Source organism: Aricia agestis, chromosome 7, assembly GCF_905147365.1.
Source record: "Aricia agestis chromosome 7, ilAriAges1.1, whole genome shotgun sequence".
Taxonomy (NCBI): domain Eukaryota; kingdom Metazoa; phylum Arthropoda; class Insecta; order Lepidoptera; family Lycaenidae; genus Aricia; species Aricia agestis.
The window spans coordinates 7,045,389-7,061,105 of NC_056412.1; the positions used below are offsets into that span (position 1 = coordinate 7,045,389).

Below are 15,717 nucleotides of genomic sequence, written 5' to 3' on the forward strand. Positions count from 1 at the left end.
TCCAAGTATATCTTCAAGGAATGCGTGCTATTTACACTATGACGATTGTTCAGTTTATCTCCCTCTTATCAAAGTGTTAAATACAGTGATTATGATCATAAAACGTTAATATTAAATTACATCTTTATCACAAGAGTTATGTTTACTTACTTTACCGAGTAAAAAAGAAGACAATATTCATCATTGCACCAAACAGCGTTTCGCAAGGGCGGAATAATTTGCTATATGGACACCGAAAAAGATGTTTCGTCGCAAAAATATAATCCGTTTGATCATAGAGATGTAAAGAAACCGAATTCGTGAGTACTTTTATTTAAAAAATTGTATTTTATAATATTTTACTAGATGTCCCTGTGAACTTTGTGTCACTCATAAACCTTTCCTGGAATTCTACGATTATTTTTCGACTAAAATTAGGCAAAAAGTATCTATAAGTCATAAAGTATATATAAGTCTCAACAATGTAAAGTAAGTCATTTAAATAGACGAGAAAAAGAAATAGGGCCAAAATAGATCCCTGTGGGACACCTAATTCTATTTTGGTTCCATTGAGCCTTTTACTCTTTACTTCAACCCTTTGAGTCCTATTTGTACGGTAAGATCCATTGATCTATTAGGAATGGAGAACTGTGTTGAGCATGCTACATTAGCATGCTCAACACTTAAGAGTTCTCCATTCCTAAACGAAAATATAATTTGCAAGATTCTTACTACCGTCATGATTGTTTGTATAACAAATAGCTACTAACATGCGAACACAATCATCACTTGAAGCACCAGTTTTTATTCAATCATCGATTGAATGCATGCGAACATAATATTATGACTAATGAAGATTTTTTGTGGCCTTACAGAGGCTAATAGTGTGTAACTCTGACGATTTGCTGTATGTAGCATTAATTTTGTTAACTTCACTACGCCTACCAGCATACCCCACCGGGTCCTAATTATTTTTATTTCTGACTTAACAAAGAGGGTTTAAATTAGAGTAACATCGTATTGATTTTTTGCATTATCAAGGGTTCTGGCTTTGCACTTATTCCTGGAAACTAGAGGAACAAAGCTTAAAGAATCGATTATAAAACTAAACTTTACACTTCAACAGAAGTGTACCCTAGGCTAGATACAGTGATTTGCGGGCTTATGAATAGTTAATTAGTATATTATCTAACACGTCTTGGTATCAAAAGAAACCAACAAAAGATTTCTCTATCGCAATTTAAGGCTTTTTAGGATTCCGTACCCAAAGGGTAAAAACGGGACCCTATTACTGAGTCTTTGTTGTCTGTCCGTCTGTTCGTCTGTCTGTCTCCAGGCTGTATCTTAAGAACCGCTATAGCTAGACTTATGAATTATATAACTACTTAAATAATTTATAATAATATTAAAATTAAATAAAAATTTAAGGGGGGCTCCCATACAAAAACACAATTTTGGCCTATTTTTGCGCGAGTCTGCCTCGCACTTGGCCAATTTATTATTTAAAAATTATTCTTAACGGCAGGCTGTCGTTTAAGTTTTAACTTTTAACACAAAGAGCAATTACGGTTGGCATGCACGCGCGGAACCGGATCCGACTCTATCGGTATGATGAGCTATTCCGCGGGCGTGTGCGGATGACCTAAATCGGTATAATATCTGACTAACTTAATTAAAACATTAATGTTCTTCTACACTTTTATTTACCTGCCTTCTATTGGCCTTCATTTAAATTTACTTTAATTCAATATAATTACTTGAGGTAGAATAATTAAGACTTCTCCTTAACATTCCCATGGTTTTTGTTGTTTGTTTGTTTGTTACAATATTCTTTTATGAACTTTGAAAGTACAATGATAAAGCCTTCTATTCTCGAAAATCTAAGACTAACCAAACATGGATTTTAACATGAAATACCTAAGATCCCTTAAGGGCGCTTTAATCTTAGATTAGTTATTGGGTAATAACTAATAATTATTATTATAGTGTACAAACTATTATGCATCACATGAATATTAGTTTATCTGTCAAAACGCGTTTAGCGCGTGCCGCATAATTGTCGCACCTAATCGAATGATCGTTCGCTAAAGTAAATCGTTAGTCTCTAATAATTAGGGCTACCTGAGCGAGTTTTTCTCCAAAGAAACGCTTTTGGTAAATTATTCTGAATGCAAATATTGTAGAACTAGCTTTTGCCCGCGGCTTCGCTCGCGTGAAATTCGAAAATCGTGTACAATACGAATATTCTTGCAAATCTCCTTTAGAAACATGATGTTTTTCCAAGACCAAAAGTAGCCTATGTTACTCTCTATCCTTTCAACTAAGTCGATGCCAAAAATCAAGTCAATTGGTTGCTTCGTTAGGCTGCGAAGAAAGGAAAAACAAACAAATACACTTTCGCATTTATAATATTAGTATGGATAGCTATTTCCCGCGACTTCGTAGGCGTTACCATAGTATAATAACGGAAATGGATAATTCTCTCCTTTTTATGGTCCCTTACTCAAATGGTAAAAAACGTCTGTCCATATCCAGGCAAAGCCTCCCTCATATTAATCAAATGACACTCGAAATCTGTATGTTTCACTATTAATTAATAACTTAGTTTGTTCCTAAGGAATAAGAATTAAAACTCAACACTAACGACGCAACATGTTTTTGCTTGGCAACATTACCAGGAGGGGGGGGGGGGGGGGTATGGGGGGGCGCAGCCCCCCCAAGTACCGGCCGGAGGCATAGCCTCCCGCATGTTAATCAAACGACACGCAAAATCTGCATGTTTAGTTTTGGTTAGATTAATTTCACTTTTAATGAATAACTTACTTTGATTCTAAAGAAGGAGAAGTAAAACTCAACACTAACGACGCAACACCATTTTGCTTAGCAACATTACCAGGAGCGGGGGGTTTGGGGAAGCGCAGCCCCCACAAGTAAGGGCAGGGGCAAAGCCTCCCGCATATTAAACAAACGACACGCAAAATCTGCATGTTTAGTTTTGGTTAGATTAATTTCACTTTTAATAAATAACTTACTTTGATTCTAAAGAAGGAGACGTAAAACTCAACACTAACGACGCAACACCATTTTGCTGAGCAACATTACCAGGAGGGGGGGGGGTTTGGGGGGGCGCTGCCCCACCAAGTAGGGGCAGGGGCAAAGCCTCCCGCATATTAAACAAACGACACGCAAAATCTGCATGTTTAGTTTTGGTTAGATTAATTTCACTTTTAATAAATAACTTACTTTGATTCTAAAGAAGGAGACGTAAAACTCAACACTAACGACGCAACACCATTTTGCTTGGCAACATTACCAGGTGGGGGGGGGTATGGGGGGGCGCAGATGTTAAGTTGGAAGAAGATAAATATATCTGCGAAAACCGTATTCAAATCGGATCAGTAGTTTTCGTGTTAAAGAATAAAATTTGCTACAAAATCTTACCCCCTCTTTTGACCCCTTGGAGAGGTGGGGGGAAAAATTTTTGTACACCAGATGTTAAGTTGGGAGAAGACAAATATATCTGCGAAAACCGCATTCAAATCGGATCAGTAGTTTTCATGTGATGCTGGAACAAACATACAGACAGACAGACAGACAGACAGACAGACAAAAAACTAACCACAGTTTTGGCTTCTATAGCGATGTAGTAACAGCCCCCGCTTATTATTTTTTGGATATCTTTAATGTACTGAATTGTCATTTCTACAGTTTTATTATATGTATAGATACTGTGTATTTTATTTACGCTTGTCTTGTACGTAATCATATTTCCAAAAATTAAATCATAATATTATAACTAGCTGTGCCCCGCGGTGTTACCCGCGGCTTAAGTGAAATGTAATAAGACTATGATAAGTACCAATAATAAGGTCAAAATGGGCCGATGCATAATGGATGCGATGATATAATGGTTTGTGATAGTGATAATGATGAATATAATATGCATGGTAGCACATTCCTATAAAGGGGTGACAGACGTGCGAGTAAGTACACGGGCTTATGGTAATCCAGTGTGAGCGATTCTCGTGTGCCATCGACGCGAGCCGAGTAAGTTCGCGAACTAAAAACCCGCGTACTTTAAGTTTGTACGTCTATCAGGCACTTTAAACAACGCAGAAACTCCCTAAATTGTATCTACATAGATTCAGCAGTTCTCTTAGCACCTTCCAAACCTTGGTATACCTACCTCGGTGCAAAATATTACTTGTTGGTAGCATATTATGCTTAGAATACTTCTCACGAAAATGAAGTCACCACAAGTTCCCATATAAATTTTGAGGAGTTCCTCGATTACTTATCGATCCTTTCATCAGGTTACCACTTTTGTGAACATGGTACCAAATTGGGATGATATCCTATACACAAAATGAAAAAGTTTTAAATACAATTTTACTTACTTACTTAGGACGCCGTTACTGAAACAGTTGAAACGTTAAAAGTCTTAAATTTATTATAAAAATAGACCCAGAAAAAATCCTCTTATTTAAGGATTTACTCTTAAAATAGATAACCATTTTAAAGGAAAATTGTTTTTACCCAATGTAGGGTAAAACGGCTATTATTATTTCATGAGTTCAATAGGCCGACTACTGTACTTTTAATCACACAGCTGTTTATCCTCGATATTTTTGAGACTAAAGTCCTAACCGCCGAAGGGGAGAGGGGGGCTAGATTTAACAGGGGTAAGTATTAACAAGTCTATAACTACTAAATTAAATGATAATACGGTAAGACGTTAAATGTTATAATATCCTAAGATCCGACCGTCAAATCCTGCATGAATCGTTTTTTTTCGATCAAATATATTTTAAAATAATCTTTAGAACGTATAGAATGGATTAATGTTGGGTTGCCTTGTTAAAAGTAGCCGCAAGTACCTCTAATTGAGTAAAATGAAAGCCCGTAATACAAACTTGCGTGTATTCAATGGAAAAATAAGAACTAAGAAGGAATGACATTGAGGAATGACAGGACACTACGCATAAAAATAAAAACGCCTGTTAAATAAAAATTGCAATCTTGCGGGTTCTCGACGTCCTCAAATTCTCCCAGGCATAATAATTGTAGGCCTGAACATTTGTCTTAAACAAAAGTGATGGCAACCCCAGTTTGCGGCTATCGTGCAACTGGCAACCATGGATATTCATGCACAAAATGCATAAAACTTTAATTTTGTATCAAAATTATTAAAAAAATCGATGCTTCAATTTTGATGATGAACTATGTCTGTTTACGGGCTGGCAACCCTAGGTTGCGGCCGACTTAGAGCTGGCAACCATTTATACCTTATTTTGTCTCGTCATTTTCTTTCAAATGATGTAAAATTTACTGAAAAAAATATTCAAACAAATTATGCATTCATCTCATGAACATTAAACTTAATTAGAGGTACTTGCGGCTACTTTTAACAAGGCAACCCAACATTAATCCATTATATACGTTCTAAAGATTATTTTAAAATAAATTTGATCGAAAAAAACGATTCCTGCAGGATTTTACGGTCGGATCCAATACTATAAGTTCGGGTGACGTCGGCGAACGATTTGCGACAAGTGTGTTGCCCACCGGCCGCCATGTTGTGAAGTTATGGTATGTCGGTACAAAAATACAGGTAAACAAACATTTTTACGTCTCGAATTTTTTGATTCATTCTTTAATTATTTGGTTTTGCGATTGCAGATTTTTATATAATTAATGGTTATTTAGTTGTTTATTACATTTCCGTGTTATTTTATTAAAAATACCTATAGTTTTCTTTAAATAATTAGTTATATCCAAAAAGTTCATCGGGGGCTAGTTTTAACAAAAGGAACGGGGTAAGTATTAACCGTTAATATTTGGTATTACAAGCAAGTTGGAGCTGCCACATCTGCCGAAAGAGGTACGTCTATAACTCTGGCGGCACTCCGGCAACACCAAATCCACCGATGTCCGAATCCGAGGATCACATTCAATTTTTGTTGCAAGTAGAATCCATAACGGCTGGAAACAGCTCAGGTTGGATAACTTAAAAGGAAATTTATGTTATTTGACAGAAGATCTTATTGTTTTTTAACATTTGTATGTCAAAAAATAAATAAATAACCAATTTATTATTATGGTGTTCTTTTACTTCCATGGTTACATGAAATTCTAACAAGTTTACTAGCGTTAATACTTACCCCGTCACTGTTAATATTTGCCCCCGAAACGGGACAAGTTTTAACCGCTGACTTTTTTTTTTAAAATGCGTCTCCCTTCGAATCCAAGTAATTTAGATGAATTTTTAGCTTAGTATATGCAAGTCATATAAATTTTCGTTACTCTGGTATAAAAATAATAACATAAAGTTTTCAAATTAAGAAGATAAATGACAATATTCAAAATCTGTTAGTACTAGCCCCCCTCTCCCCTACTCAAAGACATTTAATTACGATTAACCTTGAATTTAATGAAGAGTTTGACAGATAATGTATGGGTCTTATGTCAAAATTTTGAATTAATTACAATTAAGTAAATAATGTTCCACTCTAAGTGCGGCAGTATTAGGCCTCCAGCAGAAATTTCCATGTAAAATTTCAGAATTTATTTGAAATTCGGGCCGCTTTTTATGTTTAGTCGACTAGTGTATTCTGAATCACCCAGTGTGTTCGCTATGTTTCAGAGATATACGGTCTTTGGCGAACTTGCTGAAGGCGTCGCTGGGATCGGGCATCCTCGCTATTCCTCTGGCCTTCGCCAACGCAGGATGGGGCGTCGGCATTGTTGCAACTATAATTATTGCTATTATATGCGCACATTGCGTTGATATTTTCGTAAGTATAATCAATCACCACATTACCCTACAACTTTAGTTACCCTACAATTATTGTAATATGTAGCTAAATTAATAATTTATTCAAGAGGCCACTTCCTCTTTAACATTTTTTTATCTATTATCAATTGCAATGACCGAAAAAAGTCCTTGGGATCGAGAATTTTGGCGGGGAATCAATAGTATTGTGACAGTTCAAGGGCCAGGCCACAACAATGCGTTGCGGCGCCGCATCGTAAAAATCTACGACTTCAATTCGATGCTTCAACATTTCCGATGAAATTTTTGCGTTGTGATAACGCATCGCATTTCCGTGCGATGTTATTTTTGCGATACGACGCCGCAACGCATTGTTGTGGCCTAGCCTGAGGACATGAGTATATGAAGTGCGTATTGTAACAATTTGAAAACTGACGTTTTGAAATCAAAAAATGAGGATTTTTGTATAGCCAGATATTATATTAGCTAGATGATAAAGCAGGTAAGTTACAAGATTCGTTCAAATTATTAGGGGAAAAATGAGTGATTGCCCTTATGTTTCAAAATTTTAGTTACACGGCACTTCATACACTTACAGTACTCCAAAATTAATAATGCGCATGAATGACCGTGTTACAAAAGCTACAGGAATATCACGACGAACTTTGACTAATTTAATACATGTATGTTAAACGCAATGCAATTAGAAAATGCAATATCGTCTACCGTCGCTCTGGAAATACGACCGTTGCCGAAAAATTACGAAAATTTCTATGCATGCGCATAGAAGTCATCACTTTGGGAGCTCTGTTATATGTCTTTAGTTATTTTCGGCCAACGTTTCCGTCATATTACTGTATCGATAAACTTCAAAAGTAACATAATCCACCTAATAATTATTAGTGATGTTTGTAGGTGAGTGTGTCTAGAGGATGCTGTGTGGCGCTGCAAAAACCTGTCCTTAATTATGCAGACACATGTGAAGCAGCCTTCTCCATTGGACCCAAAAGATTTAGATCACTTTCAAGATTTGCTAAGTGAGTTACTTTATCATCTATGCTACTCTATGAACACGCTAAACGCCTTTATTAGGCATCTCATCGGTACAGACTCTATATTAGTCTTATTTACGGTGTCATTAGTATGGGCGAGTGCTTTAGCTTAAACTTATTAATCGGGACTTAACGCGACTTATTCAAATAATAATGCTACTACGAGTACATACTTGTCGACTACTACGAGTGCTTTAGCGTCATGACTTTCCCCATACAAAAGTTAAAAAGTTACTCTTTCAGCGATGCTATTTTCACAGTGAGATCTATACACAAGGTACACATACACTCCCTAAAGTATTATTACTATGTATTATATCTTTATACCTATATAAGAAGATCCTCAGAATGTATGCAGGCGTTTTTTGTCATTTTTTAGTTAGTGACCTTTCTAATAGGTCAGACAAGAATAAAACCTTTTAAGTTTTATTACTAAGCAACTTTGGAAAGATGCAGGTGTACCTACTATCACAGAATAGATATCCTGTGATATTATAATAGAATAGTACAATTACTACCTACTACGAGTATGTGGAAATTTTCAATATTTTTCCTTAAGTTATTCTTTGATTCCACTTGAATGAACTTATTGTAATTATTAGCTATGTTCAAATTTCAAGATGTAGGGATGTCGATTATCATGCAGAAGATCAGCCAATGACCAGGTTCAAAAGGATCAGTCAAGTAAACAATGTCAAAAACGTTGCATCACTTGCACACAAGTTCTTTTTGTTCAATGACTGATTTGTAAATAATATTATAACTAAAATAAAAAAAAAAGCTCTTGATGAACGGAAAATAAACACACCGGCAAAATTAGAGGAACATAACAAAATTTTCAATTTTTTTTTAATTGTTCACTGATTTTTATATATTTATTTATTTATTTACTAATTGATTATTAAAAAATAAATTTATTATAAATTTAGGGCATAAAAACGTGAAAAATAGAAAAAAATCAGCAAAAATAAAAAAATTAAGAAAATCTTATAAATTTCAGTAGTAAGTTTTTGAGATAAATTCTTCATTTTTATTAAAGAAATGCCATGTTAAAAGCGTGTAATGCTGGTGTAATGCCTTCTATGGATCTCAAGAGGGCCTGGATACGCCATTCCATGCTTGCATTTTAATTGTCAATCATTTCCTGTGGGATATTCTCCTACTCCTCCAGTAGCGCCAACTCGAGCTCCTGGACACATTTTGGAGCTGGAGTTTTAACTCGTACCGTTCACCCATTGATGTGCCACACGTCTTCAATCGGATCCACATCCGTAGACCACGCTGGCCTCTCCACCTGGGCTACGCCAGCATCGTTTAGGTAATAATGCCCGATTTTCTTACTCTATGGACGCACATAAAATTGAAAATAACTACCTAAAACTGTGTAAAAGGCACACCATGCAGTTCCAGGATGTCGGTGCTATAGCTCTGTACTGTCAAAGTACCATCATCTATAATCATCAGCTCCATGCGGGCTCCAAATCATATGCAACTCCAAACCATTACGAAGCCTGCATCATAGGCCACTGTTTCCGGTAAGTTTGATGGCCTGTAGCTTTCCTTATGATTTATCCACATTCTTTATCGCCTGTCAATACAATGTACACAGAATTTGCTCCCATCACTGTACAGCACAAGATTTCACTCACTTGTCTAATTTTGATGTTCACGCGCAAATCTTAGCCTGGCTCTTCGGTGTCCTGTCTCAAGTTTTGGTGCCCTTGCTGGCACTTTTGAGTTTAATTTAACTTATTTGAGTCTTCTTCTTACTGTACAATCACTTACACGTTCATCTTGGACCTGTTCCGACAGGTTTCGTGTCTGCATAGCAGTTTGAGGTCGATTTCTTAAGTTTTGTTTCCTTACAAAATGGTCATTCTGAACCATTGTCACCCGATATCTGCCTTGTTCTCGTCTCCGAACGTAAGATCCAGTCTCTCTGAAGCCTTGAAAGTTACGATGAACCACGGAAGCCGACACACCTAAGGCCTGACTGACCGAACGGTAGGTGTGACCTTTCTCTATCGTGGTTACAGCTCTAGCTGTCGCAGATGCTGGGAAATCACTAATTTTGTATCTAAGCAATGTGTTCTTCCAAAAACCAAACAATCAAATGAGCTGAGCATACCTTGCACCCCGCTAAAACGCCATTCTTATCAGGAACACTTACAACGTCAATAATCGAAAAACACTTATTAGGGTATAATTGCTATAAAAACCTGTCAACTTGCCAGTTTTGTTCAATATTTTATTTCTTGAATGAGCTTAGAAGCTATAAAAAAGGCTTTCAGACAGCCCGGCCCAGTTGAGTTCAAGTTTTGGCCCTTTTTACCAATGTTCCGCTAATTTTGCCAGTGTGTGTATTTTTATGTAAGTATATGCATTCTCTAATTTTTTTTCTAAGTAGGTATCTACTGTTCTAATGGTAGGTAACTGTAGTAACATATTATTACTAACTAGATATTTGTACTAACAAATACATTAATTCCTCTTCAAAAACGAAAACTAAAATCAAACAATATAATGTTTGGTTAATTTTCTATGCTATGGTAAATAGCATTGTTTTTTTTTACTGATAGTCTATCAGTTTATTAGCTTTTGATTAGCTAACGTTAACATATTGGCCAATCAACACCAATATTGACCATTGATAAACCCCTGGTAAAGAACCTTAGAAACTGGACAATTGTGACGTCATTGGTGCCGTAAGAATATTATGTATGTATAATGTATATACCTCAGACTAAATAAAAAGTCGTATCTACATAATATTCTACAAGCAAGATTACTAAAAATTGTCTTAGATGAATACGAAAATTCCTTAAGTCTATACAGAACTCTATGCGCAATTTTTATATCCGAATTTTATATATTAAACTGCTGTTAATCTTATATTACAGGTTGTTCGCGGAATTTGCACTGCTATTTACATATTTGGGTGTCTGCTGCATATTCACTGTATTAATATCGGACTCGGTCAAACAGGTTTGTAACGCGCCTCGACTTAGTGATTAATAACACCAAATGACCTAATTTCAAGTTGCTATTAATGCCATAAGTTAGAATTTAATAAAAATAAGTAAAATTACTGCGCTACAATATATAAGCTAATGAACAAAGTGCAAGAAAATATTATCTTGCGTCGTTACTACAATTAACAATTCCAAATTCTGAGATTCTCAAAAATTAGTGATTAGTAGTGCCTCTATCTCTTATATTGCCTTATTGATAAAGATAACAGTATTATCTTTTGTTGTTTGAAAAAGCTTTGAAGAAAAGATTAGTAATAAAAGAAGAGATATAAAAGTAATTCGCAATAACAAACAGAATATATGTAAGAAGTTATGAATATAATTTTTCCGAATTCCGATAGCTATAACTGAAGTAATTATTTTCAGCTTCTTGACCAATATGTCCAGGCTTTTATACTACCAGTCCAGTATTATTGTCTAATATTTTTGGTGCCTCTGAGTTTGCTGGTTCAAATACGTTACCTAAAATGGCTGGCTCCTTTCTCCCTGCTGGCTAACCTATTGCTCGTGGCGGTTTTCTTCATATGCCTCTACTACATCTTCAGAGATCCAATCGTTATTAGCGACAAGAGGATAACAGGAGATATTGCTAGGTTTCCTGCGTTTTTGTCGTAAGTATAAACTTTCATGATTTTGTATAGTTACTAGTTCGATATAGTAGTAGTATATTTAATCAGAGAGCCTGAAAACTATAGTTACTGTCAAATTAAAAAAAAAACAATATTTTAATTTAAGGGACAATAATTTATTATCACTCTTTTTAGGGTTCCGTAGTCAAAAAGGAATCCATAGTTTCGGTCTGTCCGTCCGTCTGTCCGTCCGTCTGTCTGTCCGTCTGTCTGTCCGTTTGTCTGTCCGTCCGCCTGTCTGTGTTTGCTCACAGACTAATTAGTTAGTTAGCTTTAAACTTGTGGACTACGCTGGATATGCGTGGACCTTTTTATGGCTCCGTACCCAAAAGGTAAAAACGGGACCCTATTACTAAGACTTCGATGTCTGTCTGTCCCAGGCTGTATCTCAAGAAATCCTATAGCTAGACTTTTAAAAATGTCACAGATTGTGTATATCTGTTGCCGCTAGGTATAACAACAATTAATACTAAAAACAAAATAAATTAAATATTTAAGGTGGGGGGGAGGGGGCTCCCATACAACAAACTTATTTTTTTTAATACTTAGTTAAATTTTTACTTTAATAATTAAATTCAATTAAAATAAATAATTAAGGGGGCTCCCATACAGTAAAAACACTTGTTATACCTATTTTTGCTCTATAATGTTACGGAGCCCTTCGCGCGCGAGTCCAACTCGCACTTGGCCGATTATTTATCTGTAAAGGATATTTACATGAAGTATTGGTCAGATTAGTGATAAAACCTGAGAAAAGCTAAAATGGCTGCCATTTTACAACCGTGAAAGAGAGAAAACATTGAGAGCCAATTTGTCAATAAAATATGCCATACATCATGCTATTAAAGGATCAGACACTGGTGTCGGGACTCAATATACTTAATATATTTATTTTAATTCTTAGGGTTTGTTTCACCACTTCCTGATAAGTGCCGGATAGGCTATCCACAACTTGACTTGACAGATAGAGTATGGAGCATCTGTCAAATAAGTTGTGGATAGCCTATCCGACACCTTATCAGGAAGCAAACGTAGTTCATTAACCGCCTGGATTACTTAAATAGCAATAAATAATTTACAACTTTGCTAGGAGTTTTCCAAAATATAAACAGATAGTTTTTAGGGTTCCGTACTCAAAGGGTAAAAATGGGACCCTATTACTGAAACTTCAACGACTGTCCATCTGTCTGTCCGTCTGTCTGTCTGTCTGTCTGTCTGTCTTCAGGCTGTACTAATGTGTACTCAATAACCGCTATAGCTAGACTTCTGAAATTTTCACAGATTGTGTATTTCTGTTGTATTGCCGCTACGAGTATAACAACAAAATAACCCCCATACAACAAACATTATTGTTTGGCCTTTTTTGCTCGTAATCAATAATGGCAACAGCTAGCTACTTGAAATTTTCATAAAGACCTTAATAATTATATGTCTACTTTAATACTTAATATTAATATTATAATATTTAAGAATAAAATTAAAATTCAAAGGGGGCCCATACAAAAACACAATTTAAGGCCTTTGTTTCGTCTACAACGGCACGGAACCCTTCGTGCGCGAGTCCGACTCGCACTTGGCCGATTATTTATCTTGCTTACAATATTATTTAGCACAGTAATATTTGCGATGGAAGGTATAGGCGTGGTGATGCCAGTTGAGAATAACATGAAGAAACCTCAGCACTTCCTGGGTTGTCCGGGGGTGATGGTAATCGCCATGGGGTTTATCACAGTACTGTACACCACCCTGGGCATATTCGGCTACTTCAGATATGGTGAAGCGCTCCGTGGTACCATCACACTGAATCTGCCTATCGATGAATGGTGAGTTTAAATTTTTGCTGTTGATAAGTTTGTGGAGAGGGGAATCATCATCACATCGCTGTTTGTGCATGAATTAGTGACGATAATATTGATGAATAAAATTTAACCTTCATAATATTGATCATTAAAAAAGTTAAAACGATTGACGTAGTCGCTAAGCCTATTTTATGCGTAGGACAAAAATATTCAATCTACAACAACAATTTTGTTTAACTCAATTTTATGAAACATAAATAGATTTGTGTTTCATAAAATTGGATGGATCTAGAGAGATAGATATGATGCAATGAAGGCGTTCTTAAATTGAGTTCATTTTAAACCATACGAGTAGGACAATGTCACCAAAATGACCAATTTGAAAATTAAAGAAGTTGTAAACTTTTTTTTCTACCTTCCAGGCCAGCTATTTGTGGGAAAGTGTTCATAGCGGTGTCCATATTCTTCACCTACCCTCTACATTTCTACGTGGTAGTGGATGTACTGACGCGATACGTAGAGCCCCACGTCAAGGAGTCATACAGGGAACTCACGCAGACGTTGCTGAGAATCGCTATCGTTTGGTTCTGTGGTCAGTATATTTTAGTAGTAGCCCTATACTCTATGGCAGCCATTCTCTATGCTCCGCAAAGCCATGGGGCTCCGGAAAGCCTTTATAAGGGCTCCGCGAGCGATACTTACATGAATCGTTTTCAGAAATGTCACCAGACACCAGCATGGACTAAAACTCCGTGATGAACATCCACTTCTTGAGGCAGGGGCTCAAAGTTTTTCTTTTATTTTGGGTTTCCGTCAAGAATTTTGCTTTTTAAAAGGGTTCCAAAAAAGTTTGAGAACCGCGGCCTTGTGGTATATGTTTCGGATCGCTTAGTAAAATTTAGATCATTCCTAAAGTATTCAACAGCTATTGTAGCAGTGTAACTAAATGTAAAAGTGCAAGAGTACGGTCATTCTTAACTCGGATGCATTCTTCAGATGTGAGGGGCATGTTTGATAAAGATTATTAAGTAGTTCATCATTGGCCTCTTCGTCAGTTACTGATGATTTAGGTAGGGGTCATATGGGTGCAGACTGCAAGCTTATTAAGTAGTAAATTATTAAAAAATAGGTTTAATTACTGCAACCTACATAATATGTAGGTTTGTTGTAAAATTAGAAATAATATTATTATTTCTAATTTCGATGAGCTCTATACTTTGGAAGATATCCAGGTTTTCTCAGTGACTTTTGCTCGTCAGTTTACTTGAAACGTTATACAAATTTTGACTATTTTGTTGCAGGCGGCATAGCGGTAGCTCTACCGATGTTGGAGCAAATCATTAACATCGTGGGAGCACTCTTCTATTCTATTTTGGGACTGATCATTCCGGGAGTTATTGAAACTATTTTCCGATGGGAAAACCTCGGAAAATATAAGTGGGTGCTATGGAAAAACATACTTATTGTGTTATTCGGTTTTCTGTGTTTACTATCCGGATGTGCTGTGACGATTATGGATATTCTTAAGAACCTCAAGAAGAGTTGATCGATGTAAAACAAAACCATTAAGTGTAAGAATTAGTCTTAGTAAATAAATTATTAAATAGAAGTTGACAGTGTTTTATTTACGCAGTATAATGATCTCTAATTTCTCTGATACATAATTATAGGGTTAAATCAGACCGCAACGTGACGCGTAGATATGAATTTCTAAATATTATGTATGGATTTAACAAATATTTCAATTGCGTGAGACCTCGTGCAAAATCTTTGGCCGTTTCCGCATTATGCCGCTGCAGCGCCAACGGCGCGGCGCATCTACGCTAGTCCCCCTTGGATTTGTAATTTGTATGGATGGAGCCCTAAATACCAATGTAAGCGGTATACCAAAATAGCGGTAACGGCGAGCGGTTTTGTATGTGTCGCTGGCTCTGCGGTAAAACGCCGCAGCTCCTGTGACTCCGCGGCGAAGAACGCTGCCACCACGGTGTCGTGTGAAAGCTCCCTTTTACCCATACTCGAACACAAAAATAAGTTAAAAATATAGTCCTGCGCAAAAACGACCAAATGACAAGTCGAAATGGTAACTGATAATAAGTTTAAAATCGTACAGGTAGTCGTCAACCCTGAGTAAGTAATCGTATAACTATTTTGATGATTCCTCTATGACAAACGAGGTTCACGATTATCTATGGTAGAGATTGCTTTACTCATAGACTTATTTATATTACATGGCTTTACTTCAGTAAAGTGATACACAATATAACTAATCTAGGAAAAGATAGTTATTTCGTTTTATATGCATTGAATCTACTCAAAAATTCTTCCAGGGCCTAGAGACAAGTGTCAAGCGATTATAGTAAACGCCAACAAAATGTATGGGATTTGACATTAGTATTCGCTAGCGAAGCGATGACTTATGTCAAATCGCATACATTTTTTGGCGTTTACGAT

The 15,717-nt window shown here is 36.3% G+C and overlaps 1 protein-coding gene across 2 annotated transcripts; it reads left to right on the plus strand.

Moving 5' to 3' along the window:
* Positions 1–129: 129 nt before the first annotated feature.
* On the plus strand, positions 130–14,873 carry LOC121728745 (proton-coupled amino acid transporter-like protein pathetic). Of its 2 annotated transcripts, XM_042116988.1 has the most exons (8): positions 130–299; positions 6,623–6,773; positions 7,667–7,788; positions 10,704–10,788; positions 11,202–11,446; positions 13,075–13,287; positions 13,686–13,855; positions 14,565–14,873. In XM_042116988.1, exons 1-8 carry the CDS (start codon positions 226–228, stop codon positions 14,807–14,809), a joined length of 1,305 nt encoding a protein of 434 aa, XP_041972922.1. In that variant the 5' UTR covers positions 130–225; the 3' UTR covers positions 14,810–14,873. The 2 variants fall into 2 exon arrangements, with proteins under 2 accessions (XP_041972922.1, XP_041972923.1); XM_042116989.1 differs by lacking the exon at positions 13,075–13,287.
* The last annotated feature ends 844 nt before the right edge of the window (positions 14,874–15,717 follow it).